Source organism: Micropterus dolomieu, linkage group LG03 (assembly GCF_021292245.1).
Source record: "Micropterus dolomieu isolate WLL.071019.BEF.003 ecotype Adirondacks linkage group LG03, ASM2129224v1, whole genome shotgun sequence".
Classification (NCBI taxonomy): domain Eukaryota; kingdom Metazoa; phylum Chordata; class Actinopteri; order Centrarchiformes; family Centrarchidae; genus Micropterus; species Micropterus dolomieu.
Window position 1 is genome coordinate 30,897,014 of NC_060152.1, and position 26,693 is coordinate 30,923,706.

A 26,693-nucleotide genomic window follows, 5' to 3' on the forward strand; every position below is an offset into this window, starting at 1 on the left:
CAAGGTACGTGCTGGTGCGTATGGGACTAAAAGTTCAGAAATATAACAAGGCGAGAGGCCATGAAGAGCTTTAAAAGTGATCAATAGAATTTTAAAGTCAATTCTAAAACATACTGGGAGCCAGTGTAATGAAGCTAAAATAGGAGTAATGTGGTCATATTTCTTTGTTCTGGTTAAAAGCCTGGCAGCTGAGTTCTGGACAGTCTGGAGTCGATCAATAGATTTTTGGGTTAAACAGGTGAAAAGGCTGTTGCAATAATCCAGGCGTGATGAGATGAAGGCGTGTAAAATGGTCTCGGTGTCTTTAAAAGTTAACATAGATCAAATTTTTGCTATATTTCTTCTAAAAGTTGATAAAAACATGATTGAACAAGCTTTGTGGTGTGCTGCTCGAAATTTAAATTACTATCAAACCAAACACCAAGGTTCTTTGCCACAGGCTTAATGTGACTTACTAGGGAACCAACAGATGGCAGAATTTGATTTGCTATCTGCTGAGACCCGATGACCAGGATTTCTGTTTTGTCTGAGTTCAGCTGGAGGAAATTATTTGACATCCATTTTTTAACTTCACAAAGGCAGTTGTTAAGTGAACTCAGCATTCCAGGGTCTGTGGATCTGACGGGCAAGTATGTTTGTGTGTCATCAGCATAAATATGAAAAGAAATGCCATGTTTATGGATAATATGTCCAAGGGGAAGCAGATTCATGGAAAACAAAATGGGTCCTAAGACCGACGCCTGAGGCACACCATATTTAACTGGACAGAATGAGGAGACATAGTTGTTTACAGACACGCAAAACTTCCTATTTGACAGGTAGGATTTCAAATACACAGGGGGATTAGGCTACGTAACAAGTAACAAAGGAATTAAAGAAAAATAGTTAGCCTAAGTCTTTATATATTTAATTCTCCAGACTAAAGCCTATAATGCTTCAATATAATGTATGATATATATTGAAATGTTCTGTTTGTGAATGTAACATTTTTCAATAGGCGAAGAGGTTCAAATATATATAAGATTTTCTTTACAATGAATATCAATCTTTTCATAAAAGAATATAATATTTATTTTTCGTAAATATATAAAGTCATGTTCTTAAATAAATATTCGACACAAACACAAAATGAATGACAAATGCTTTCAGTTTCGTTATTGCAAAAAACACACTTTTCCTCAACATCAATCCTGAATCTTAATACCATAAAACCATATGTTGTTTATTTGATACATGTATTATAGCAGTGAGTGCAGCGGTAACGTCAGATCCTATTTATGCTGGGGGGAGAGGGTAGTTCGTTTGAAAGTTGTCGCTTTATTTAAACCCTATGCCGGTTAGGGAGCTCGATTTGGCCTGGAGGGTGCCTCCGACCAGAGTTCACTCCGTGTCAGAGTGGAAGTGGCGAGGGTCTAGTTTCGGAAAGGCCCATGGATATGGCAGAGGACAGTACCGGCAGCTTGGGAGAAGTCCCGGTACGCAAGAAAATGTCCCGGTACTCCAAAGAGTAAAATGACAAGGTGCCGGTACTGCGTACTGGTGCGTTCCGGCCCACTTCAAGCATGCAGGAGGTAGGTTTTTAGCTCTTTAAGACAAGGTGACCTAGCAGACCTATTTAATATTTGTGTAACTCCATACATTGCCATACTGCATACTGTCAGACATTATGCAGGTCAGAGATTATCTCTGTCTAGTATAGAGATATGTGCATGTTTAGCCTAGCTTAGCACAAATCTTATATTTTACACATCTAGCAGACACGGAGCAACATTAGCATTAATTTTGAGTCCTGTTTATGTCCACCTGATGAATGTAAGCTCAGTTTCACACTCCTTTTAGCGGTGTTTTTTCTCTCCACCAAGTCCTAGAGGGAAATAGCTGGCTCTGTAGCTGCTAAATGCTCCACTTTGTTCACCTCTTAACTGCGTAGTGTTCAGTGGGTTTTTACAGGTTTTTCACTGAAAGCATCTGCTGCTGCTGCCAGAAATTACTTTATAGTCCGGGAAAAGAATCCCCAAAGGAGGAATGATTTCTTCCCAGAGATTTAAGTACTTAAAGTAACTTCTTACATCAATTCTGCAGAATTCTGTGTCTTACTCATAAATACTGGCTTCCACTGCTTTACTGCTCACTCTGTTGTGTCAGCGGGTGGATTAGATCAGACTGATTAATAACTGACATTCCAGGAGTAAACACACACACACATATATCCACAGATGTATGCACACCCACACCCACACCCACATAGCTCAGTCTCGTTAGCTTTTCCTGTATTGTTCTTCAAAATCAACACGCAGCTGTTGTATAGACTGTTGTGGCTTTAGTCAGCCTCCTGTCATCATCCTGCTCCCTACATTTGTCTTCTGCCTCAGAGAGCTGTCTGGGTGTCCTCTTTAGAGAAGCACACAAACCACCAAAACCTCTTCAGTCTACTCACAGCCCTGTAGAAGAGGCACCTTGTCGACATTGCGGTTGACTCTTCAGTTCCAGTGAAGATGTCTGCGGAGAGAAGAGAGATCAGCAGCTGTAAGTCTTCATCAAGTATTATTTTGGTTCAAGTTTCATATTTGGGACCTTAACTAGAGAACCTAGTTCTCTAGTATGTAATCTAAACATCTCCATGATTCTAATGGTCAGCATTGTGGTAGACATTTCTTGATAACCATGAAACCTGACAGTTCGGGTTTACTATGTTACAAATTGAGTCGTACTCATAGATTCAAAGATCTGAGCACATAGCAAAACTGCTAAAACAAGTCTGACAGAGCAAGAAAGGTTGGACACAGACCCTGAGGTTAGTCCTAACTTAAACTATACTGTTTTAGCAAAACATCAACATAGTTCACCACTTAATACTGACAGCAGCAGTACATGAGACTTCAAAATGTTTTTCGCAATATTTAAAAATAGTTTGTTTTCTGAAGCTGTCTCACCACTGTCTGCAATTTATTAGAATTATTTCCAGCTGTGAGCAGCTCCTCCCATTCCTTTGTGCATTGCATTGTGGGAGAATAGTGTACATAGAGAGCAAAATTGTCTGTATTTAATTTGCACTCTGTCTTCTTGTTTGAGTAAACTTTATTTTGACGTCACTCAAAATACTATTACTATTACTTATGCATAACTTTAAGCCTTGTTATACTGTAAACCACATGTTTAAGTTACCCCCCCCACAGTTTTGGGAAATTAGCTATAGAGAACAAAAGTGTTTTTTGGACCAGGCTGTAAACGTGTTTCTTTCTGCTGTAAAGTTGGAAATTTTAAGAAAAGGTAGTCTCGGTGTTGTCATCGTTTTGCAGCCTCAAAATGCTGGAGTGTATACAGTATGTCATTCTTAAATATTTTTATGTTTTTTACTTAAAGTTGGGGGTATCCTGTATCGAATTATTTCCTGCCTTTGTGCCATTCGGCATTAGTCCTGCAGAGATTATCAAAGGTTCCTTTTGCACTAGTGCAGTGAAGCAGCAAATGTGCGGACCGTACGCATGTCTTCCATGGTTCCATCTTTAATGATGTCTTTGTTCAGACAAGTAGCCCACCAGGCTTGAGTCTAATCCATGCAGCCCCTTCACTGCTGGACCACTTATATCTCATGCTCCCTCTTTGTGCTGCCCCTTGGCCTTTTCCACTTGCCCTTTCACCTCTGTTCTCTTTCTGTCTCACCCTCCTCTCCTTCATTCTCCTCCTCACATCTCTGTTTAGGCCTGTTATTACGTCTGTCACCATGGTGACCAATCTAGGCCCTCAAACCAACGTCTGGGCGCGCAAACATATCTGGGGAGAAAGAGTGGAAATGAAGAGTGAGTGAGAGAGAGAGAGAGAGGAAGGCAGAGAGAAGAAGACAGAGAAAAGAGACCAGATCCAAAACACTCTCCAGACATGGCAGCAAAAAATACATCTGTCTGGGAAATCGAGTCCAGCTCTCCAGCTTTAATTATCTTTTAAGATGCACAGGGGGGAAGTGAAGGATTCCAAAATGAAGGGATGAGGAAAGAGGCCACTGAGATTCATGCTGCAGATTCCTACAACTTTTTCTTCTTCATCAACAACAAATAAATAATAAAAAGTATACAAAGAAGAAGAAATGATTAATAGAGTTGTGGGGAGGGAGATGGCAAGAGTCAGAGCATGTAAAAGAGACATCCACAGAGTAACAAAAAGGGGGATCTCATTTCAGTATCATTCTCTACCAGTTAAACATGAGAGGCCTGAAATGAACCTGCTGTGCAGAGCAGCATCTGTTTGCCAGGGAGCAACTGAGGCCTCCACCCTGGACCAGACCAACACTGAGATCATTGTTGTTCCACAGCCTTCGCTGGGCTATAGCAGTGGGGCTCCACTGTGGTAGGTCTTCACTATTTTACCGTATTTTCCAAAGTCATTTCTGCTCTGTGAGATAATCCACCATGGAGTATGATGGGAAAAATGCAAAAAGATGCAACCGATATGTTATTCAAAATTCCAGAGGTCACAAGATAGCTAATGATGTAATGACGCATTCGTTTGAGGCACAGTGAATCTGTTGTCTTTCCAGCCTTATTGCAATGTGCCACCAGGACACCACAAATCCATCATGTGCTCTCAGGCACACAGGCATCAAAAGGGGCTTGAGCATACCCCCATGATCATTCAAGCCAAGTGGTGAACAGGTGAGTGCACCTACTTCTAACCGCATCCTACACACCCACATACACACCAAGTGTTAATGCAGTGTGCAAATACACATCCACAGACTTCCCAAGTTAATGACTTACATCAAGAGTCTTTTCCCCTGGTGTGTTACGTTAAAATATGCAGATAGGCTTGTTTTGTTAAATTTAGAAGAGAGATGCAAACAGACGGAGGGTAGTAGGCTTAAAACAAAACACCATCTAAATGTGTACTTTGGAAGTTTTCTTTCCATTAGAGTAAAAGAAGACATAGAAGAGAAATGGATCAAATTCTTATAATTGACCATTACGTGAAAAAAAGAGTCCTGCCTAAAACAGTGACTTCGTAATTTAAATTGTAGGCTCCTCATCTAGTAACTATCCATTCTATTAGTTTGCTCTATACTAATAGATCTTTACATGATACAGACAGCCCTTCCTCAAATGTGAAGCTAAGTCCTTGTCACCATCAGTTTCTGTTTGCGTGTGCGAGCCAATGTGAATTTCTAAAGAAGACCATGTTCTCTGTGTGAACTGATTATTTTGTTGAAATCTGTATGAGTATGAAACAACTGCGTGAGTGTGAGATTATTAAAATAAAATTGGTAAGAAATCAGAGTTGTGTTAATATATTTAACATTTTGTTTGATTTTTTTTTATAATTATGAGAAGTGCCCTTTTTTCGCTTGAGCTCCTGCCACCCAAAATGTCTATGCACGTCCCTGTGCACTCTAACTAGATGGTGTCTATAGTAGAAAGGTTCAGGAACACAAACAGGCATGGTGTTACACATAAGATTCAAAAACTTTGCCTTCATCCTGCCGAACATCTCTACAAGGTTAGAGCCTAGCCCCGCATGATCCTGCTAGCTTTTCCTTGTGACTGTTTCCCTCTGGAGGGGATCAAAACAACTTTTTACCTCAGACATTTTCGTAAATTTATGAAAAGATATGTGTATGGTTTACTGCAACAGACATGGTAAAACATAAACATTTCTGATATTATATTCACATTAAACCCTCAACTGAGGATGAACATCATCAAAACAAGCAGATTCTAATTTTTGGGCCTATGCATATTCTGTATGTGTGAAATCACAAATTTCACAACATATATAAAAGGCCCAATTACATCATATTTGGTGTCTAAGCTCTAACTCTGACACTAGGCTTTCATCACTTCCCTCAAGGAACTGCCAACCTCAGCACAGCAGGGAGTGACCTTTGGGGAAAGACTCAGAGCTTACACATGGTGGGGTGGAGGTGGGGCTTTTGTTATGTCAGTCTGCTTCTGTTAAAAACAACAGCACTAAATTCAATCCTATTGCAGTTTCCTAGAATTATGCCTTAAGTAACTCTCTTGCCACACATCAATGAATACACACTTGACATACACATGACTCATCTTGTTTGTTGTGCATAGCACAACAGAGGTCTGACAGTTGTTTAAACTAATGACTCATCACTCACAGATTCCATGATGCTGAGTTTAGTTGTTATTATGTCTTTGCAGCTGTGATGTGATGTTCTCAAGTGCACGAGAGGTTGTTGTTTACAGGGAGTGTATTTGTGCTTTGTGTTAGTTCCAAAATGACGGGTTGCTCTTTTGTTCCTCTATCTCTTCTCATTTCTGTTTCTCCATGCTCTCATTCTCTACCCTCATCCTCTCCATCCGTGTCCTTCTGGTTTATTTTATATTTATATTTAGCCTTTATTTAACCAGGGAAGAAGACCCATTGAGATAAAATCTCTTTTTCAAGGGCGCCCTGACCAAGAAAGGCAGCAGGACAGCGAGTCTGACATTACAGATATAGAATGATAACAATGTAATTAAGACATCTACCATTTTACATATACACATATGTGACAGTAACAGAACACTATAAAAACCAGTACATTTAACCAGTACATGGTTTTCTCTGTGAGAATATCATACCTGACATACAGACATAGCCACTGTGACTTACGTTTAGTCCAGAAACATGGTTTAGCCTAGCCTCAAATGACAACGTGAAAACAATGTGACCGTGCGAAAGGGGCGGCTCGTAGTGATGAACCTACAGAGAATCCTCTGGAGCTGCCGCTCCCCTCCGCTCTATGGAGCTTTTTAGCGAGTTTCAGCTCATTGTTTTTCTGTGTGGACCACAACTTTACTGTTTGGATTCCCTCTCAAAGCTCTCATAGTGTCATTTTCTGCTGCTTTTTAAAATTTTATTTTAGAGAAAGGGTTCACTACCTGCTCGGCACTAAACAGCAGACAGACACAGTTAAGAGACTGGCTGGTGAACAAAGTGCTGCATTTGGCAGCTACAGAGCCAGATATTTCCCTCAGGAATTGTTAGAGACAAAAAAACTGAGCTGAAAGTGAATATTTTACATAAACCAGGTACCATGAATGCTAATGATGCTCAGTAACTGCTGGATATAGAAATATTATTCACCTAAATATTAAGTTAAGTTAATGCTCACGTTTGCTCACATGCAATACTTGAGTAAATGCACTTAGTTATGTTTCACCACTGGTTCAAATGGATTTAGCACTGAAAACAGAAAACAGAAAGGCTGAACCATTACTAAAAGAGCGGGTCACAAAAAAAAAAAAGAAAAGGGGGAGTAGTGACAGCTGAACAAAAAGAGCGAGTGAACAAACTGTCATGGTTGTTAAAGTCTTGGCTGGGGTTTCCCCAGACCTATCAAAGCATTAAATCATCTTTAACTGACTAAGGAACAAGGATCACATCTGATAATTGTGCAAATATTCGTTTCTGAAACAAGGCCCCAGTTGTTATCTCTGACTGTGACTCATGGTCTTGTAGGTTTAAGGTGGGTGTCTCCAACAGCAAGCTTTCTGCAGATTGAAATGAAACTGGTCCAGGTCTGCTGTGGATCCTGCAACAATACACTTATATAATCGCAGCAGCGAAGAAGTGTTTGATGTGTTTCTCACAGGTTAAAGATTTCTGGGTCTCACACACTCAGTCATGGAAAGAAAAAGAGACAACACCACTCTGTTAGAACAAGTGTTTCACCACATAGTCCCTCTAAACTACAGAGTTTACAGAACTTATGAGGGAATACAGCAGTTTAGATAAAATAATGCTCTCAGTACAGTTCAACATAAATGAATGATGGTGCAGTTTGTTGGTATGGTTCCAAACCGCTGATAATGTACAGTAGTAAAGCCAGAGGAATGCTGCCAGGCAACAAAGCTTTCACTGTGTGGCAGGGAAATATCTTCTCTATCTGCCTCTCTGTGGTTTGGAAATACTCTCCTTCTGCAATCTAACACAATGGAATGATGCAGTACACATGTACTGTACATGCACACACTCAAATACAATTGCATGGGCTCTCTGCTGCACAAAAATCCCTGCTCGTGTTTTTCTACACATACAGAGTGCCCTCTGTGGTGGACCTTTTATCCAGCTGGAATTTCATACAGTGTGAGCGTGCGGCTGAGGGGGGTCAGGGTGAGGGGTCAGAGGTCAGTAGAGTCAGATGAAGTAGCTGATTGTACAGTAGGACAGAAGTCCTGAACATTAGGAATAAGTGAGTAGGCGGCAAGGCAGCAGAGAGGCAGAAAGGTCAGACAGCAGATGAGCACAATCAGCCCAGCTTTGTGCTATCACATTGTTCCACATACACACACACACACACACACACACACACACACACACACATACACACACACACACACACTCCATCTTTCCTCTCCTTCTTTCTCTGTTTCTCCACACTCCATATACTCCTGTTTCTTTGCACACACACTTGTATGGCTTGAAAATGTTTTGAGACAGTTTTGAGACAGGACCTGAGTGTTTTGGTGCACTCTAGTGTTGCACTTTTGAACATGCAAATGATAGCAGCCCCGATGCCAAATCAAACTGTTAATTTCCTGTGTTGTCATGAATGAATTCTCTTACTTTATTAAACTATTGCTCAAGTTTTCAATGACCAGTTTTTCCTACACACAGAGTTACATGGCTTCCGAAATTGTGCAAAACAATTCTGCAATTCTTTTAAAACATATGTAGGAAGTAGATGCATTGAGACACAGTTGGCTGCAGTCTGTCACTGTCTGGTTTCAGTTGCATTACATTGTGGGCCTGGATTTGATCCATGTTTAACCCTAAGATTACCATGTCAAAAAACGTGGGTGATTGCTTTCAGAAGTTTTCCTGGCTTTCAAAAACACACCAACATTGCCACCTACAGGAAACTGTTCACACCTATATCTGAATCAGAAGAAGGTTTTCACATACACAGACTTTTACAAAATATTAAATAAATTGGCCATGTACAGTTTTTCTGTTTTTAGACTGAAAGAGCTGTAGAGTTTGTGCAGGAATCATTAAAAAATACAGTATGAGTAATGTACAGAGATAATGGGCCAAAGTATGTGAGTTACTGTAACACATTGAGACAGATGTGGAGACTGTATGTTTATATATAGTGTAGTGTGTATGGGGCGGGATAAGAGTCCATGCCAGAGGGTCCCGGGCCTTGTTGATGAGGCCAGCTGTGGACAGTAAGAAACTGTTCTTGTGGCAGGAGGTTTCGGTCCTGATGGATTGCAGCCTCTTGCCGGAGGGGAGTGTCTCAAACAGTTTGTTTCCAGAGTGAGAGGGGTCAGCCACAATCTTTCTTGGAAAGTGCTGGAGGTTTGTCAGATTGCTGCCAATCATCTTCTGTGCAGCGCAAATCATATGATGCAGTTTTCCCTTGTCCTTGGCAGTGTCAGCAGCATACCAGATGGAGATGGAGGAGGTGAGGATGGACTCAGTGGTGGTAGTGTAGAAGTGCACCATCAGTGACCTTGGTAGGTAGATTTTTTTCAGCTGCCACCGGAAGCACATTTTCTGCTGGGCTGTCTTGGTGATGGAGCTGATGTTCAGTTTGGTGAGGGAGCAGGTTGAGCGTGTCTACCATACTACATACTGCATATACAGTATACTAATTTTCTTAGTGAAGCCTACTACTCTTGCAGTTGTATTCAAGAAGTCGATGCACTTGCAATGCCAAAAGTATGGTGCACTAAATCAGAATTATGAAATAGTAAGTCAAGATTTTGACTTACTATCTTATAATGTTGTCTTGGTATATTTTGATGCAATTAAATCTGCGGTACAAAACTTCCTGCTTGAGTGCACTCTAGTACTTAACAGAGGGTCTGGTCAAAAGTCAAAAGTTTGATGTTTTGTATCAAAATTTTGACTGTTTTTATTTGTCAATCCTTACATTTCCTGTGGGCATCCACAGTTTCACCACCAGTTATGAATAGCCTCTCTAGCTTCTTTGTGCATTGCATTGTGTGTCAGTAGTGTACATCTAAAGCACACTCAAGTGGATTCACTATGCAAATGGACATTTTAATAAGTTTTTTTGTACTGTTCCTGAATTAATTCACAACACAATACATGGGAAATCTGGACTCTGCTATAGAAGGTCAGTGAAGAGAAAGTGAGTAGAACTATTTCTCAGCTTGTTCATGGTATCATGGTACTTCTCAGATCTTTGATAGACATCAGTGTGTGGTCTGCTGATTATGTCGGCATGACTTAAAGGTAGCATATTCTTTTGCACTTCCAGCTACAGTATATCTGCTGGGCTTATGTCAAACACACAATGGTGAACACAGCCAAATACCCTTGTTGAACACAAGAGGGCACCCTGAACCTTCTATAAGAATTTGTACAATATATAGGCCACAATTGTGGCAGAGGTCATTGCAAGTATAATTATAATAATTATCTGGCCATGCTGATGAATTGGACCATTATTTTTTCATGTCAGTTAAGTAAACAGTTCATATGTCTTTAAGGAGCTGGGTTAATACAGCTAAAGATGATAATGGGATACATATATTTAACATTTTTTAACCAGCTCACAGCAATGCTCAGGAACATCCTTTTACACACAATCATACCTGGGAGCTCCTCCGTACAATGACAGTCTGGTCTGTTGGCCACTGAGCAGCTCCAATGATGCGGTGAGGGGTTCAGGACAGGGCCTTGTTCAATGGCATCTCAGTGGTGGTAATGAGGGAGGGGCAAGTGCTGCTCTTTCACTTTGCCCACTCATCTTTATTTTTGCGGACTTAACCTCAGGGTCATTAACCCCCACTACTCTACCTCTAAAGTTAAGGGCACCGCTCCCCCAAATAGGTCTTACAATTTATTTTCAAGACTAGAAGATGGAAATTAATGTGTAAATGAAACATATGGGTTATATGTGCCTTACATCATTATTAGGGTGTTTAAAACAGAGCAGGATAAGTATGAGGACATACTGAGTCAGGATATGTGACCTATAAAAATAATATACGAAAGATGAATACATGTTATTTATGGTGATATGCTAGTACATATGAAATATGTGCCTTGTAGTTATTATGTAGGTATCAGTATGCATTCAATGGCCAATATACTGTATGTCGCCAACATGGGTGACAACATCCATGCAAGCCATATGCCAGCAGCATTGTATTGTAGATCTATCTTGTAGCTATTGGCAATGACACTGCAGTTAAGAAGTTTAAAAAAAAAAAAAACTGGTGTTCAGTTTAGCTCAGAACTTTTTAAAGAATATGGCTGCAAAATATTTGCTTTCCAATTATAAAAATAACAACTTACAATTTCATATATATTTCCCATGCGTCTGGGTTCTAAATAAACTTGTATAAGCATTTGATTTCCCCACCCAAAAATGTCTTAGAATATTTAAACATGCTTTTTTATCGTTTGGAGGTAATGGTTTATAACTCGGGTTATTCCCTGTGTTATGGTCATGGCCCGTCTGCAGTATTCTGGCTGCGGGGAGAAACGTTATTTTGAAGAGGGGGAAGACTCTTCTCATATTTCACTCCAAGCAGACCCGCGCTCCTCCCTAAACACATGGGCTTTTACTTTGAAATCAGCTTTCCCAGACGCTCGCGTGGAGCTGCGCGTTCCCCTGGGAGGGAAGTGCGCGCGACAGCCTGTCGACCAATTTGAAGTTTGCGGCAAAGAAAATGACCGAATGGTGATATTCATTGTGCCATTTACCCAACTTTTTAAAACAAAAACAGCAGTGTGTTTAGTTAACTGTGGAAATAGTTTTAAAACTAAAGTTGTTGGTTCAGTCGCGCGCGGCTGCAACTTCAGGACCACCGGCTGTCCAGTAACCTCCAGTCGACGGGATGTCTTAAATGACTTCTTTGAAGAGGCTGGAGTGGAATGCACTCGACCGGGCATATGAACCATGGTAAGACTCGTTCTCATGCTAAAGTCCCCCTTCAGCCGTGCTGTCTGAAACACTGAACAGTCTGAAACCCCGTTTGGAGTTTGGGCTCAGTGAAGTGCTGAGTAGGCACATCCTGGACCTGTAGACCTAAATTTCAAGCTTGAAGGATATCAAGCTGTTGACATAAGAATTTAAGTAATTATAAATACGTATTATAGCTGTATTTTCTCTATGGTGTATTCCTATGGTGGAAGAGGTATTTAGAACATTTACTTAAATGCATTTAACAGAAGAAGTATTAGGCCTGTCAGCAAAAATGCAATCAAAGTTAAAGTTTGTGTTCTTTAGCAAAAAGCCCTTGTGAATGATGATGTAATATATGTCATTATTAGGTTGTTAATACTAATAAATCATTGCTTTTTGTTGGTGGAACTACTTTTAATAACTAGGGGGTCCTGCCCATTGACCCCATGAACTGTTGACATTATCAGTCAACACTATATCCTGGCTACTGAAACTGGACAGAATGCTGCTGTTCATATAGTATTTGGTGTGCTGCATTAGAAAAAAAGGTATATTTGACATTTACTATCTCTCTCCGGCTTTGCAGTTTCCCATTTTAGATCACTGTAAATCTTTGGGTTTAGCTGGTTGGTCAGACAAAGTAAGAAATTTAAAGACGTCATCTTGGGCACTCACCCCATGACTCTACGCAAATACTTAACACAATATAGAAGTACACAAATCACTGTGTCGTCTGACAGTTTGTTTATTTTTTTGTGAGAGGTAAACTTTGAAAATAGCTCGGTTGCCAAGTCAAAACAGTGTTTTCCTATCTCCTGTCGGTTGATCGTCTTGTCTTTCAAGCAGTCTCTATAGTCTCACATTTCAAATTGGTTCCATATGCAGAGCAGAGAAACGCTCTTGGTTTGAACCGCCACATGGAAACCAAGAGGAAAACTCTGCCCATTCTTTCCTTCTCTCCTCTTTTCTTTTTCTCTTCTCATATTTGGCCAAATCTGTTTTGGACATTTCTGACTAATTAGCCACTGAATGTACTTTTGTTTGTGGGTGTAGTGAACATACAACTACATTGATTTGGGTTGTAGTTGCCAATTTAATTCAATGAAGTTGACAGATGGACGCAAATATATGCGTCAGAGTGACTTTTTAACTCGGAAGTCCTGTAAATCTGCTGATACCTTTCCTTTTGTAATATTTGTTTGAAATGTAACAGTCCAGTCCTCTGCAGAGCTCAAGTCTACATACCACTGTTCTTCAGTTACGGGGCCCACATTGGAATTCAGTGCTGGACACACAAAACCCTCCAGACCCACAGTATAGTCAGTCTTTGTATGTTAAACACCAGGGACTGCTGCCCTGCTGCAGCTTATTGTGTTCTCAGCTGTGTGTTCCTGTTCCTTTGCTCCACGTCTGTGTGGAAAGAGGAAGAAAAATAGAGGGTAGACATGCTTTAACTGATTGGAGTGATTGAGTCTATATCAGGTGAGCGTGTCCACACACACTCATTTAGAGTTTGAAAATGACAGAGTGTGGTTTAGTGCTTCAGGCTGATTCCACCACTCTTTCTGTTTACTCTCTCTCTCTCTCTCTCTCTCTCTCTCTCACACACACACACACACACACACCTATATCTGAGTCAGAAGGCACTAGGACCCAGAGCTCTTCAGTGGCTGTGAAATCTGTTGTGAACTACATTATTCCTATCTTTTCACAAGGCCCGCCAGGGTCACTTAATTGAGAATTATCTAACATGCACTAGACGATGCACACCACTATGTGTGCTACCACACACACACACACACACACACACATATTATGGATATCATATGTGCAAAAGCAAACATACCCGCATTCCTTCCCGTTAAATAAACCAAGCAATTTTAAATTACAGGAAATGGCCACCTCATTAAAAAGCCAGGTTTCTGGGTATAATTAACGATTTTGCCTCAGGCAGCACACTGGCATATGACGGCCTTAATGCATGCACATTTACCAACACGCAACCTCCTTTACACGCATCCACGCTCACACATTTCTGTATGGATTCGCCCTCCCACTCAAGCTGACGCACACATCCAGCGGGGCAGAGCATTTGTTGCACTCTTGCATTATTAGTGACCCATGAAATCTCAGCCTCCGTCACCTGTAAATATGCAACGTCCTGCTAAATGACCGGAGAGGAAACTAAATCAGATTTACCACAAAGCCATGACCCTCATATTTAGTTACTAATGAGTTGTTCTGTGATCTGATGAGATAAGCGTGCGGTAGATTCAAACAGTTGATCTACTTTGGGAAAAAATCAGCTACAAGTGTAAGGCACAGCATGACTTGAATTCACTATACAGCTTCACCAGAGAAGACGGCACATAGCTTAAAATGGGTCCATTTCAGTTCATATTCAGGTTCCAACTTCCATTTGTTCCCAGCAGACGTTGCAGTGCAAGGTTTCAGTACAGTTTCCAAAAAATTAATTATCATCAAAATTCTCATTGTGAGCAGCCAGTTAATGTCAGCAACAACCACTATTCAGTTGGCCTGACTGACCTTGTTCAAAGCCCATATTTTGACTTGTCAGCAAAAGCACAGGTGTAATTAATGACACTAACGATGGCTCAGTTCCATTAAGTGTCCCAAAGAGCCAACATACACAATAGTAGGGCCTCGAAAGTGGTTGACCTAAATGGCTGGCAGTTGTTATAATTAATGTTGGTAAATACACAGCATTATGTCTGTTTTGAGTCACATCTCTACAGTCAGTGCATTTAAATGTACTAAACCGTGTTTACTGTGAACCAGATAAGCTGATATCTGAAATGTCAAGGTAAATGAAAAACCTGTTATTTTGTAATTGTTTAGGGGATCAGAGAAACCTGATTCCCTCCACGTAGACTTCTCCCGTGATTTCTTGGCCATGTATATGGGTAACTGGGCTTCTTCAAGATCTGTTCGGGGGCCTGTGTCTGCTGGTAACGTCACATAACGTGACTGGCTGTTCGTTTGTATGACGTAGCAGATGATGATTGGCTGTATGTTGTAGTGTTTTTTCGGTAGTTTTCGGTGAATTAATGTTACGACGCTAATGTTAGCTGCCGATCCCGTTAAGCTAACGCGTGTGTGTGTACATTTTACAAATGCTAATGTGAAATAAAAGCAAAAATATTTAACGATAAATAAAGACCCGAGCAGATCTGATACCTGCATTTATAAATGGGGCACTATGTAGTTTGGTCGAGTAGCTTAAGTTAGATACTGTTAGCTTAAATTGATCAGCAGCTAACATTACCATTGTAACATTAATTCAGCGAATCGTGGCTTTCTGCTCTTAGGGCTTTTACAGCAATTGTCAGGCTGTGTTAAGTCCCGTTTAATAAGTAGAGCTGTATTTCATTGTGTAAGTTCTCCCAGAGCCGTTAAATAATATTATTTAACTTAAATAAGATTATTTAACGGCTCTTGGGTCTCCATAGTTGATCCGAGGACCCATAAAAACTGTATCCGTAAACACTCCAATATACAGCCAATCACAATCTGCCACGTCATCGTCATCTGACCCCCCGAGCACATCTGGTAACTACACCAGAGTAATTTAAAATACCTGTGGAGGTGTGCAGGGCCTGAAGAAAAAAAATACCTGAAATGGTGAACCTTATGCTGTGGAATGCCACTCAAAGTCGGAGTTCCTACTTGCAAACTCTTGGCAAATCCATCTACCCTGTCTTCATGAAATGAAAATGCCAAAAAATGTAAAAACATTAGGAAATATACAATATTTACTGACTTTTGCAGATTATCAACCGATGATAATATCAATGTATACCACTTGTTTTCATTAGAATGAATATCTTTTTAATTAACACCAAGGAAACTGCTGAGGGTTCAAAAAGCTGAACGAAGGTCACATAGCTGATGCGTAGTTGAGCTGGCACTGCTGCTATCAAGCTTCTCCACTGGCTCTGATTGCCTAGTTTGCAAGACTACTGAAAAGAAGCCTTCAGCCACCATTTGTCACATAACCATTGCCTTGCATGTCATAGCAGTTCCTTGCGTCACCTGACCAGAGACACACCAGCTCTCCCTATCTAATTTTCTTATATCTAGATCTTATCACAGTGTCGCCAAATCAAGAGAAACAGAACACTTATTAGCAACAGGTGTAAATGCAACAGGCCTGTAATCAGATGTCATTATCCAGATAACTCTCTATCTACATAATACGAGGTGTAAGTGGGGTTAAAGGCTCCTGGAAGACCAAAAAATATCTTACATGTAACATTTGTATTGTGCTACAGCACTGTGCTAGTGTCAAGCTACCAACAAGTAACCACAAAAAACAGTATGTTAATCAAGGTTTTGTAATAAAAAGTGAGAATATAAAGCTAAGTGTATATTGTTCATTTAGCCAGCTTAAATATGTGTTATGTTATGAAGCAGGGAAAATAAGCTTCCTACTCCCAGTGATTAACTTGGGTGACAAACCAAGACATTTTAGGAAATGAATATAGACCCTGTGTAAGTCTATATCATGCAGGCCAAATGTTTATTGGACATGTTTACAATATATGGAAGCAAATAAACCAGTCACAGAGTGAATAAAAGATCTATGCAAGCACATTTACAAAAGTAGCAGACATTAAGAAGATATGAACGCATGCTGTCTTACAACCTCTGTCATTGGCGTGGCTGTTTGTATAGAATGAAAGAGCTGCTGCTGTCTGAAGTGTTGCGGCGTTGGCTTTGTACGGTAATGAAGACCAACAAGACAGCGAACAATAGGAGAGACTTCAGTGGAGTGAAAAGGACTTCACAGGCTTGTTGCCTCCCACTCAATCTGCTGCGAGTACAACTCCGCGAGGGGCACTGTCCATGCAGCCATCTGCATGAAGACTCATGACGTGCAGTATTACAAAAGCAAACCAAGTGGGGGGTAAAAGATAAAGACAGGCATTCAGACATAAGGAGAAGGTAGGGGAGGGGGTGAATAAACAGAGTGAAGGCTGGAATAAGTATGGCAACAGTTGTGTTTATAGTCAGGGGTGGACTTTGTAGTGGACGTGTTATAACAGATCAGTGCTAAAAGCCATTTGCTTTATCATGCCTGATGGGTTAACACTGGCTGGGTTCCCCCTGCTCCTCAGAGCATTTAAGAGAGGTAGCCTTGTAAAAAAACATACTGTTGAGCAGGAATGCCACTCTTTTTCTGTAGTATTCACTCCTCCCTCTTAGGCACAGAGAGACAGCTGTGTGTGTGTGTGTGTGTGTGTGTGTGAATGCAAGCAGATCCTAACAGCTTGTTTGTAAAATGAAACAACCAGGTTGGTCGCCACACCATAAAAATTACACCTGTATGGTTTGTATCTGCAGGTGTTTGTGTGGCAGTGATTCTACAAAGTCAAAGGAGGACAGTGCAGAGTAAAGGAATGAGAGCAGACATTGGAATAAGTAAATGCATAACTAATAACTATAACTGGAATAAGAAAATGATACAAGGAAGAAATATGGAAAGTGTCTACTGGGAGGAAAGAGCAGAGAGGGTGGAAAGGTGTAAGGAAAAGACAGGTAGAGGTCAGTGGTCTTTTACAAACGATGGCCAAGAAGATAGCTTTAAATGCTAAACATTTTGCTAAATGCAAAACATTTAAATTCATTTTAATTAGTTTGAAAGATTTAACAAGCTATCAAGATAGCAACTGTCATTCATTTGAGTCAAGTATGTAGGGCTGTATGATAAAACACGGAATATCGTGGAACCTGCAAAAATGTGGATACAGTTTATAAAAATCTGGGTTTTTCCCTAGCATTATAAGCAGTTTTTTAACAGCACTTTTTAGCACATTTAGGTGTCATTTACACACGGCGTCATATCGAAGTTGGCGCGCTAGCAAGAACTCTTCACTTCACTAAACTCTCAAAAGTGCAACCATATTGGCAGATGCAAGGTGCAAACGAATTGTAGACTTTGTGGCTACAACAAACTTGTGAAAAAAGTATGTCTGGTCAAGCTTTGCAAACAAGGAGGAGTGCTGCTCACATGAGAGTAGCCTCCATCAGACCCACCTATTACCATGTGTTGGAGCAGCATATGGAGACTTTCCTGGAGAAGATCCGTGAGAAGAAATTATCAGTAATCAACTGCAACAAAACAGCCATTGTGAATTGTCCCCATAAATGATTGCACATAATTTGAATATTTCTATATGCGTATTTGCATGATAGGCTACATCAAATTCATTGATAATGATTACATTTAAAATATTTTCTTATTAAATTGTTGAAAGTGTATTCATCCACCACATGATTACACACTCTCTGATGATAAAATGTCCTTAAATTGTAAAACACAGAATTTGGGAAAAGATTTTATAGGGCCCTAAGTATGGATATTTGATCATGGCTGCTACATTGGTGTTGCCTGTGATTTTGTCCTTGCATCTGGCCGTCTGTCTGTCCAGAACTTTATCCTGACACTACTGGCGATATTGAAGAGTTTCCCCCAGGAAATAGTTCAGCAGCGGTGACTTTTCCCTGTGGTGTCACCATCAGGTCAAATTTTATATTTGTACACAAGAAAAATGAAATGTCATTGCCCAGATTGCTATGAAATTTACAGGGCACATTTATACTTCCCAGAGGACAGCAGCATTTCCATTTTGAACTTAACTCTTGCACTGCCAAAATGTTCATGTTTGAGAGCTGCATGCAACAGAATGAGTAATGAAAATAAACTGCAGTCAGAGGGCTATAAAGTTAAAGAGTCCTCTATACTTTGTTTTGTAAAATCCTTCTTTTCATTATGGATAGATCCAAAACAGACACTGTTGGCTGTGAACGCTACAGATTATTACTGCTGAGTAAATTTACTGCTGTATTACAGAACACCTCTCCTAAGAACTTCATAACACACAAAGAAACACATTAGATTAAATTTCCTGCTTGGTTATTATTTTGAATGGAGGAGGAAATAAAATGTGACATTTGGAAAAACGTTGGTAATCATTTGACTTTTCCTTAGGTGCCATCATCAGGTCAAAATGTTCAATTATCCCACAAAATATCTCAAAATCTAGGCCTACTGGATGCTTTTACACAAACCTTTGTACGGACATGGTTCCCAGAGATGAATCCTACTGACTTTAATCATCCCCTGACTTTTCCTTTAGTGCCACCACAACGTTCACATTTGTGGTTTTGAGTGAAACGTCTCTTAATTATTAACTCTCTCAATTGTTATATTGGATGAGATGTATGGGTTGCAGTGAAATGTGGTGCAGACATTTATGTTCCATATCTGAATGAATTCTAATAACCGTGGTAGTCCCGGAACTTAGCATCATCTGCCTTAGATATACTTATGTTTAGGGATGCACCGAATGTTCGGCCAAATAGCATCGGTAAGGCAACTTTATTTATTAATTTATAGAGCACATTTCATACTAGAGATACACTGAATGTTCGGTCAGCGAAATTAATCGGCCGAAAATAGTAAAAAATAGTAAAAATAGCACTTTCGGTGTTCTGCCTAATAAGACCGAATAAATGTTATTGTTTATTGCCTTTTCAAAGAAGTCAGCCAGAGATGGAGTGGATGTGCTAGGAGACGATTCTGCAGAACAGTGTCTGCAAACGACACTTTAAAATGCTTCCATACTGCCGACATGACAACGTAATTGTTAAATAAAATTTATTCGGTCTTTTGACTTATTAGCCCGAACACCCAAAGTGCTATTTTAACTATTTTCGGCCGATTCATTTCGGTAACCGAACACTCCCTAGTATGAAATGAAATTTGGCCGCCGCCCAAATTTAGTGTGTTACTTGTGTGTGAGCATGATTTTGAAATTTCAGTCTTAGTTATATTTTGGCTACCACTTCTTTCAGCAAAAGTTCCCTCTCAAGCTGCACCAACATTTTGTGGGAAACGGCGATGACAGGTCAAATTACGTCTGCACAACACAAACCCAGACAACACATTCTCATCTCAATGCGTCATAACTGACGCTTTCAGACAGCGTGACAAAGCGTAAGGATTTTACGCTAAAGGTACCCTTCAGCGTCTGTATGAAACGCCCCCGTTTGCTACATTGCAGCAACACAAAGGAGGCTAATCTTACCCGTTAGCACATCGGCCGTGAGGCCAATGTGCGTAGCTGTAGGGTTAGCCGGTCGACATGCATAAATTCAGTGACTTAGGTTTAGGTGCTAACATTTCTGATGGTTTTGGTAAGGGTAGGGGCTTCGGGGGGCTGTCAACACCTTTATCACAAACACTTCCGGTCTGTACGGGACGCCCCAGAGTGTCTCATAGAGACTACGCTTTGTCATTCTTTCTCAAATTGTCGGTATATGACGCCCTGAGATGAGAACGGGCTGACCCAGAATAATGCGCATAAATGTCTGTGACTTTCTCCTCAAATAGTTGTATTATTTTTCTTTATTCTTTTCATTATTCTTATATAACTTGCATTGTCGATTCCATATTTATATATTTCAACATTTATTTATGTCAACTGTATGTTTGTCTATGTGAAGCACCTTATCACCAAAGCAAATTCCTCTTATGTGTAAAACACTACTTGGCAATAAAGCTCCTTCTGATTCTGAGTCTTCTGATTCTGAAATTTGCGGAAAAGTTGCGGTGATTGGTCAAAATTGTAAGTCGCGCTGAATTCACAGGGATTTGTTGAATATGTGTTAATAGTTGCAGTCGCGACATCGCAAAATCCTGGAGGGACTGGTTCTAATGTCAAGCTTGCTATACCACCAAATAACCATTAAAGCTCTATAATCATTTAAAAAGTTTTAGTAGAAGCTAAGTGTTTATTGTTCATTTAGCCAATTGACAGTGTAATTTTATCAAGCTAGGGAAATAAACTGCCCATATCCTGCTGGCCTTAATGTTTATTTGATGTGTTTATAGACATAGCAGCAATAGGAAGATGCAAATGCCTGCTGTCTTACAACCTCTGGCGTTTGTGTGTCTGTGTGTATAGAATTTAAGAGCTGCTGCTGTCTGTGTTGTGGTGTTGTCTTTGTACGGTAATGAAGACCAACTGGACAGAGAACAATAGGAGAGATTTCAGTGCAGTGTAAGGTTGGTGTTGCCTCCCACTCAATCTGCTGTGAGGACAACTCCGAGAGGGGCACTGTTCTAGCAGCCATCTGCTTGGCCAAATTTAGTGTGTTTCTTGTGTGTCAGTGAATGATTTTAAAATGTCAGCCTTCGTTATCTTCTGGCTACCACTTCTCTTAGCAAATGTTCCCTCTCACGCTGCACCTTCCTCTTGGAATAGAATGGGCAATGAAAAACTGGCTTGACCACATGTGCAGTCCCATTGCAGCCATATGGAGCGAGGGTTCTACTTTCAGAGCTGTGATCTGATGTCTGGGATTCGTTCTACACGCAGAGATGGGGCACATACAGCATTGTGTCCTTTTTCCTTTGCCAAAGGAAAATAAAAAGTATGTTCACTCACAACAAAGCTTTTTAACAAAGCTTTTTCATCTGAAGGTGAGATTGGTTTGGCACTCTGAACAGAAAGAGATGTTTTGTGGCTGCCTGCGATACATATTTTATCCTGAGGTGGCTTTTGGAAAATGGGAAACAGTCAAGGGCAGTGGAAAGTGATTCAGATGGATTTTATTTTTTTTAGAAATGTTCCCACAAAGAAATGAAAGAGCAGCCTTAAATTAATTGATAAAAAATGTCAAAGTTTATGAGTATGTGTTCCTCCTGTACCAAATGGCTCAGGAGGAAAACGTGTTATTTATTTCAGGAAGAATTGTGGCCAATGAGTCCACATGTTTCTCTTTTTCAAAATAAATGACAAAATGTTTTTAATATCAAAATGTTTTTTTGTTTGAAAACATACTGAGCTGTGAAGCCAAAACCAAGGTACATACTAGGGTTGGGTCGATAGATAATGCCATCGTCCATCGGCGATGGGTGCTGATGGAGCAGACGGGGAGAGAAAGACGGGGAGAGGCGAGGCAAGCCGGGGTGTTTACCTGAGGTGTAGGTGTGTGTGAGTGTGTCCTATTTAAAAAAAATAATGAGAATGTTCGTGGTCATTAAAACCTGCTTCCACAGGGTGAAATAATGTGAACATTTGAGATTTTCTTTTTTTGCTGGGGGGGCGGGGGTTTTACAATCGCCATGCAGGCTCAACATCGTGATGTCTGTCAGCCAGACAGACGCCTCAACCCTAATCGAATTGAATCGAATAACCCAATGGAGAGGAAGAAGGAGATCAGGAGGAAGGACAGAAAAAGTGGTAGGGGGGAGGGTTGCAGAATGCATCGGCGAAGACGAGGAGATGGGACATGTGGGTATTTCTGGAAATGACGTGATTGATGTGTGGTCCCGCTCCTGAAACTCTGCTAATTAGCTCCACGTTATGCACAGGACATAAATGAAATACATAATCAGTGAGCACAAATCTGGAAGCACTAAGAGAGTGGAGCTCATACTATATGCTTTCACACTGAATGCTTGCCAATGCATTGACTTGTCCACACCTGTAACTGCCTACATGCATCATTTCCAGTGGTGTGACCATTCATTCCCCTGTGTGTGTGTGTGTGTGTGTGTGTGTGTGTGTGTGAGTGTGTGTGTTTGTGTGTGTGTTTGTGTGCTCATTTCATGTTGGTTCGTATTACTTCAGCTATTCCACTAATTGTTGATGTTTTCATCTTCCTCAGGCATGTTTACCGTCTGGCCAGTACAATATTTCTTACTTCCTTACTTTCTTGTACCTTTCATACATTGATATAACTAGTGCAGTGCCCATTCACAGGGGCCGTTCTGACGCCTCCTTGCGCTTTGTATTGTAGTGCTTGTTCAAAATATCACATTGGTTTCACCTACAGCATTAATGTCACTGAAACAACACGACAATGGTGGAGATACTGCTAGATATTCACCGCTTCCTTAGAACTTAGAACATTACACTCTACACAACACATTTGTTTCTAACATATAGTGAACCTGCGTGATGACTATAACTCTGTTTAAACAATTCACTACCATATTGGACAATATAAGTCCCACATTATGTTATATTAGCACCTTTACTACAGCCTTACCTTTGAATGATGTTCATTCCTAGCATGTTTTTTAAGAGGTTATAAATCAAAATATAGATTAAATGTATAAATGCTCACAATGGCGTTGGCTTGTGCATAGAACTTGGCACAGAAGTATAAATTGGCCTTAACTTCTCAAAAGAAGTGCACAGTTCTTGAAACATTTCAAACAGAGATTTTCAAACTGTGAGGTTCACCTCCCCACGGGAGCACGGGAGAGTTGAAGGGGGGCATGGAGGGAGAGATGTGGCGTGAGCAGCAATTTGTGTCAAAATTTGTTATCGTTTTTTGAATCACAGCTCAGTCACATCTAAACTAGAGCTGAAACGATTAGTTGATTAATCGATTTCTTGATCGAAAGAAAATTAATTAACAGTTATTTTGATAATCGATTAAAGGTTACAGTCATTTCTTTAAGCAAAAATGTTAAACATTTGCTGGTTTCATCTTCTTAAATGTAAGGAATTGCTGCTATTTATGACAGTGAATGAAGAGTCTGTAGGTTGTGGACTGTGGGTTGGACAAAAGAAACAAACTGAAGACGTCACTTTGGCTACGTTCAGACTGCAGGACAATGTGACCCAAATCCGATTTTTTTGTTTGTTTTCTGAGTTATGAGTATGCTATTTGTCTGAGCGGACACAGTGGGGAAAGAGATAGAGGGAATGAGTGAGTTGTGGGGCAGTTGCGCTGTCCAGCGCCAGAAACTGTAAAGAAAAGAACAGAAAGTTGTGAACACTTGTCATAATTCGGGAGAAATGTGACCCATGAGAGGACAATAACCAGAGGTAACCTCTGTTGCTCCTTGTTTAATTCTGTAGCCTGCACAGCGTGTGACGTCGTGTTATTCTTCTGCGAGTGTGGGTCACTTTCAAGCCGCGGACAGTTCACACTGGAGTCAGATATGGGCCACATTTAAACAATAATGTCAACTGTCAAACAAAAAAATCTGATCTGGAAAAAAAATCGGAATTGAGCATCAAGGCCTGCAGTCTGAACGTAGCCTTCGTGCTCTGGAACAGAAACTGCTTATAGCTAATTTGCCATACTTTGATTAGATGGTGCAGAAATGTAAATAGATATAGGCTGAAAAATCATGGCTGAAGTTGTAGCCCACAGCCAACTCATTCACTCATATACATATTATATGTCCTGTTTACATCCTGCCAAAGCCCCCAGATTATGTTGATGTATATAATTCCACTTTCTCATATGTGAAGCTTTTCTGCTTGCCTCTGTTTTAAATCATTGTGGAAAAATGAAGGCCATTTTTCAGTATTTCAACTTAATTGATAAAAATGAAAATAGTCAACAAATTAGTCATAATACATTGTTGCAGCACTAATATGGATTAATGGGTTTAATAATAATGATTTCTTACCAGTATCTGTCATCCTCACTTTTCTCTAGAAGACTTCCCCTCCAGCCACGGCACAAATATGTCTTTCTCCTCTAACATGAAATTGAAAATACAGACATTTTAAAATAAAGCGTCTTTCATCCTCATCTCCTCTTCTTTTGGCTGCAGTGCTCTTGTTATTTTCTTTGTAGAAACGGGGATCTCTATCTCAACTCGTTTATTTTTCATCTTTAATGTATTGTCATCATCCCCAGACTCAAACACAGCAGAGAAAGAATTGAGCAGTTGCATTCTACATCTTGGTACATCAGTTTTCTTTTGTGGCGTTGCTGTTGTACTTCTTTTATCTTTTTACATCCTTTCTCCTCGTCTCTTCTGTGTGTGTGTGCGTGAGAGAGCGAGTGAGAGGATGTGACTGGTTTCATTAAGGTCCGCTCTCATCTGACAGGTTAGTGTTAACAGCTGAGAGACACACACACGCATACTGTACTCTGTCTTTCCCTCTGAATCTGCTTTGATGTTAGATGCCCTTCTTTTTCTTCTCATCTCTTATCTCTTTTTCCACGCTTTCTTCAGTCTCTTTTCAGCAATAATATTTGTTTTCTAAAAAAAATACAAAACACAATACTGAACATTTAAAATAAACCATGTATTTATACTAGGGCTTGGAGAAAAAGTCATATTGCAATTATTGTGGACAATATTGTTACTTTAATATAATGGTAACAAAAGGTGATATAAAGGAAAATTCACAAAATACTGAAATTTCTCAACTTGAACAGACAACAGCATAAGTGCAGATACAAAAAATTACTCAATACCGTTTTAAGTTAAAATTTTACCAAAAAAATAAATCTTTTCAAAATAGACATTCTTGCAAACTTGCTTTGCTCAACAGTACAACTAAATGATGGCTTAGCACTCGTAAACATATTTGTAATTGTGTTTTGTCCAGGGACGATTACACGACACACTAGCACCACCCACACAACCCACGCAACAACTTTATATGAACAAGATTACTGAACAGTTTTCATAATAATAACTTTGGTAAAACAGATGTAGAACATTTGGATGTCTCACAGTGGGAATTGAACCCAGGTCTCCCACACCAAAGGCAAGCATCTTGTCTACACACCATCACCACCCCTCTGAACATGGGGAACGTGTTGCTCTCAGTAGGAGGCAGCTAGAAGGAACACATATTGGCATAATGGCATTCTGCCTCTGGCTAAATCTACATCTGTCCACTGCAGAGGCTCCATCCACAACCTGCAGGAGGAAAAAGGATTAATGAATGTATTAGTGAGATTATAACATTAAATTCCAACATTGTTTATTTCACAGGGGCCGATGTGACGCCTTCCTGCGCGAGTTTTTTTAGTGCAGTGCAGTGCTTGTTCAAAATGTGTTTCTCACATTGGTTTCACAAACAGCATTAATAACACGGCATGAATAACAACATGACAATGGCGGAGATACTGCTATATTTTCAGTGCATCCTTAGAACTCCATAAAAGTCTTACAACTCCAAACATTTGTTTTTTTTATGTATATTAAAGCTGCATGCTGACAATAACTCCGTCTCAACAATTCACTACCACACCGTAAGCCAAGTCCACGCGAGCACAGACAGCCGTCGCTGCTTGTCATCCGTTCTATCTCCCCTTTCTTCGCTCGCTCTACTATCACCATCAAATAAAACTGAAATGCCAGAGAAGAAGATGACTTGCGCACCCATTAGCGGTGTGCATCTTCACTGATCTCACGATTCGATTCGATGACGATTATCAGGTCAATGATTCGATTTGATTCGATTCCTTGATGCATCGCGATGCATCACCTCAAATGTGGGAATTTCTAGGTACCTCATTACCATTATGTGGGCTTAATGCCATTGTTAAACGAATAGGATAAAGATGTATTTTTCTCACTTTTTGACTATTTGGTACTTTTAAAGCAAAGTATTTGTTACAATCCAAAGTAGTAGGTAGTGATTAATGCAGATATTTAATGTTACTTCATATAAATGTAGCTAACATTGCATAGCATTATTACATTATTACAGTGTTATTACTGATCTCTGCTGCTGCTATTTTCATTTCTGACGCTGCTGTTATTGGTATAGAGTCAGATACGTTTTGAACGACGCACTTTACAATGCTCCAGCCAAACCACGTTCACTCCTTAATATATCTGTTCCTTTTTTGTCTCGTCTAGTGTAGTAATATGTTTTGTGTCTTGTCCCGCAAGTTGATTATTGTAATCTTGTATTGAGCACCATGGGCCTTGAGAAACAGCATTTCGTCCATTTGTGTACTTGATATGTGGACGAATGACAACAAACCAACTTTACAG

General features: G+C 40.1%; 1 protein-coding gene across 2 annotated transcripts in view; it reads left to right on the top strand.

Moving 5' to 3' along the window:
- Window positions 1-11,676: 11,676 nt before the first annotated feature.
- The window catches only part of gask1a (golgi associated kinase 1A), a 95,680-nt gene continuing 80,663 nt past the window's right edge, over window positions 11,677-26,693 (top strand). For both annotated transcript variants that reach the window (XM_046043723.1, XM_046043724.1), the window contains exon 1: window positions 11,677-11,890. In XM_046043723.1, coding sequence (XP_045899679.1) covers window positions 11,888-11,890 — 3 coding nt within the window. In that variant the 5' untranslated portion in view covers window positions 11,677-11,887. The remainder of the gene's footprint in view (window positions 11,891-26,693) is intronic.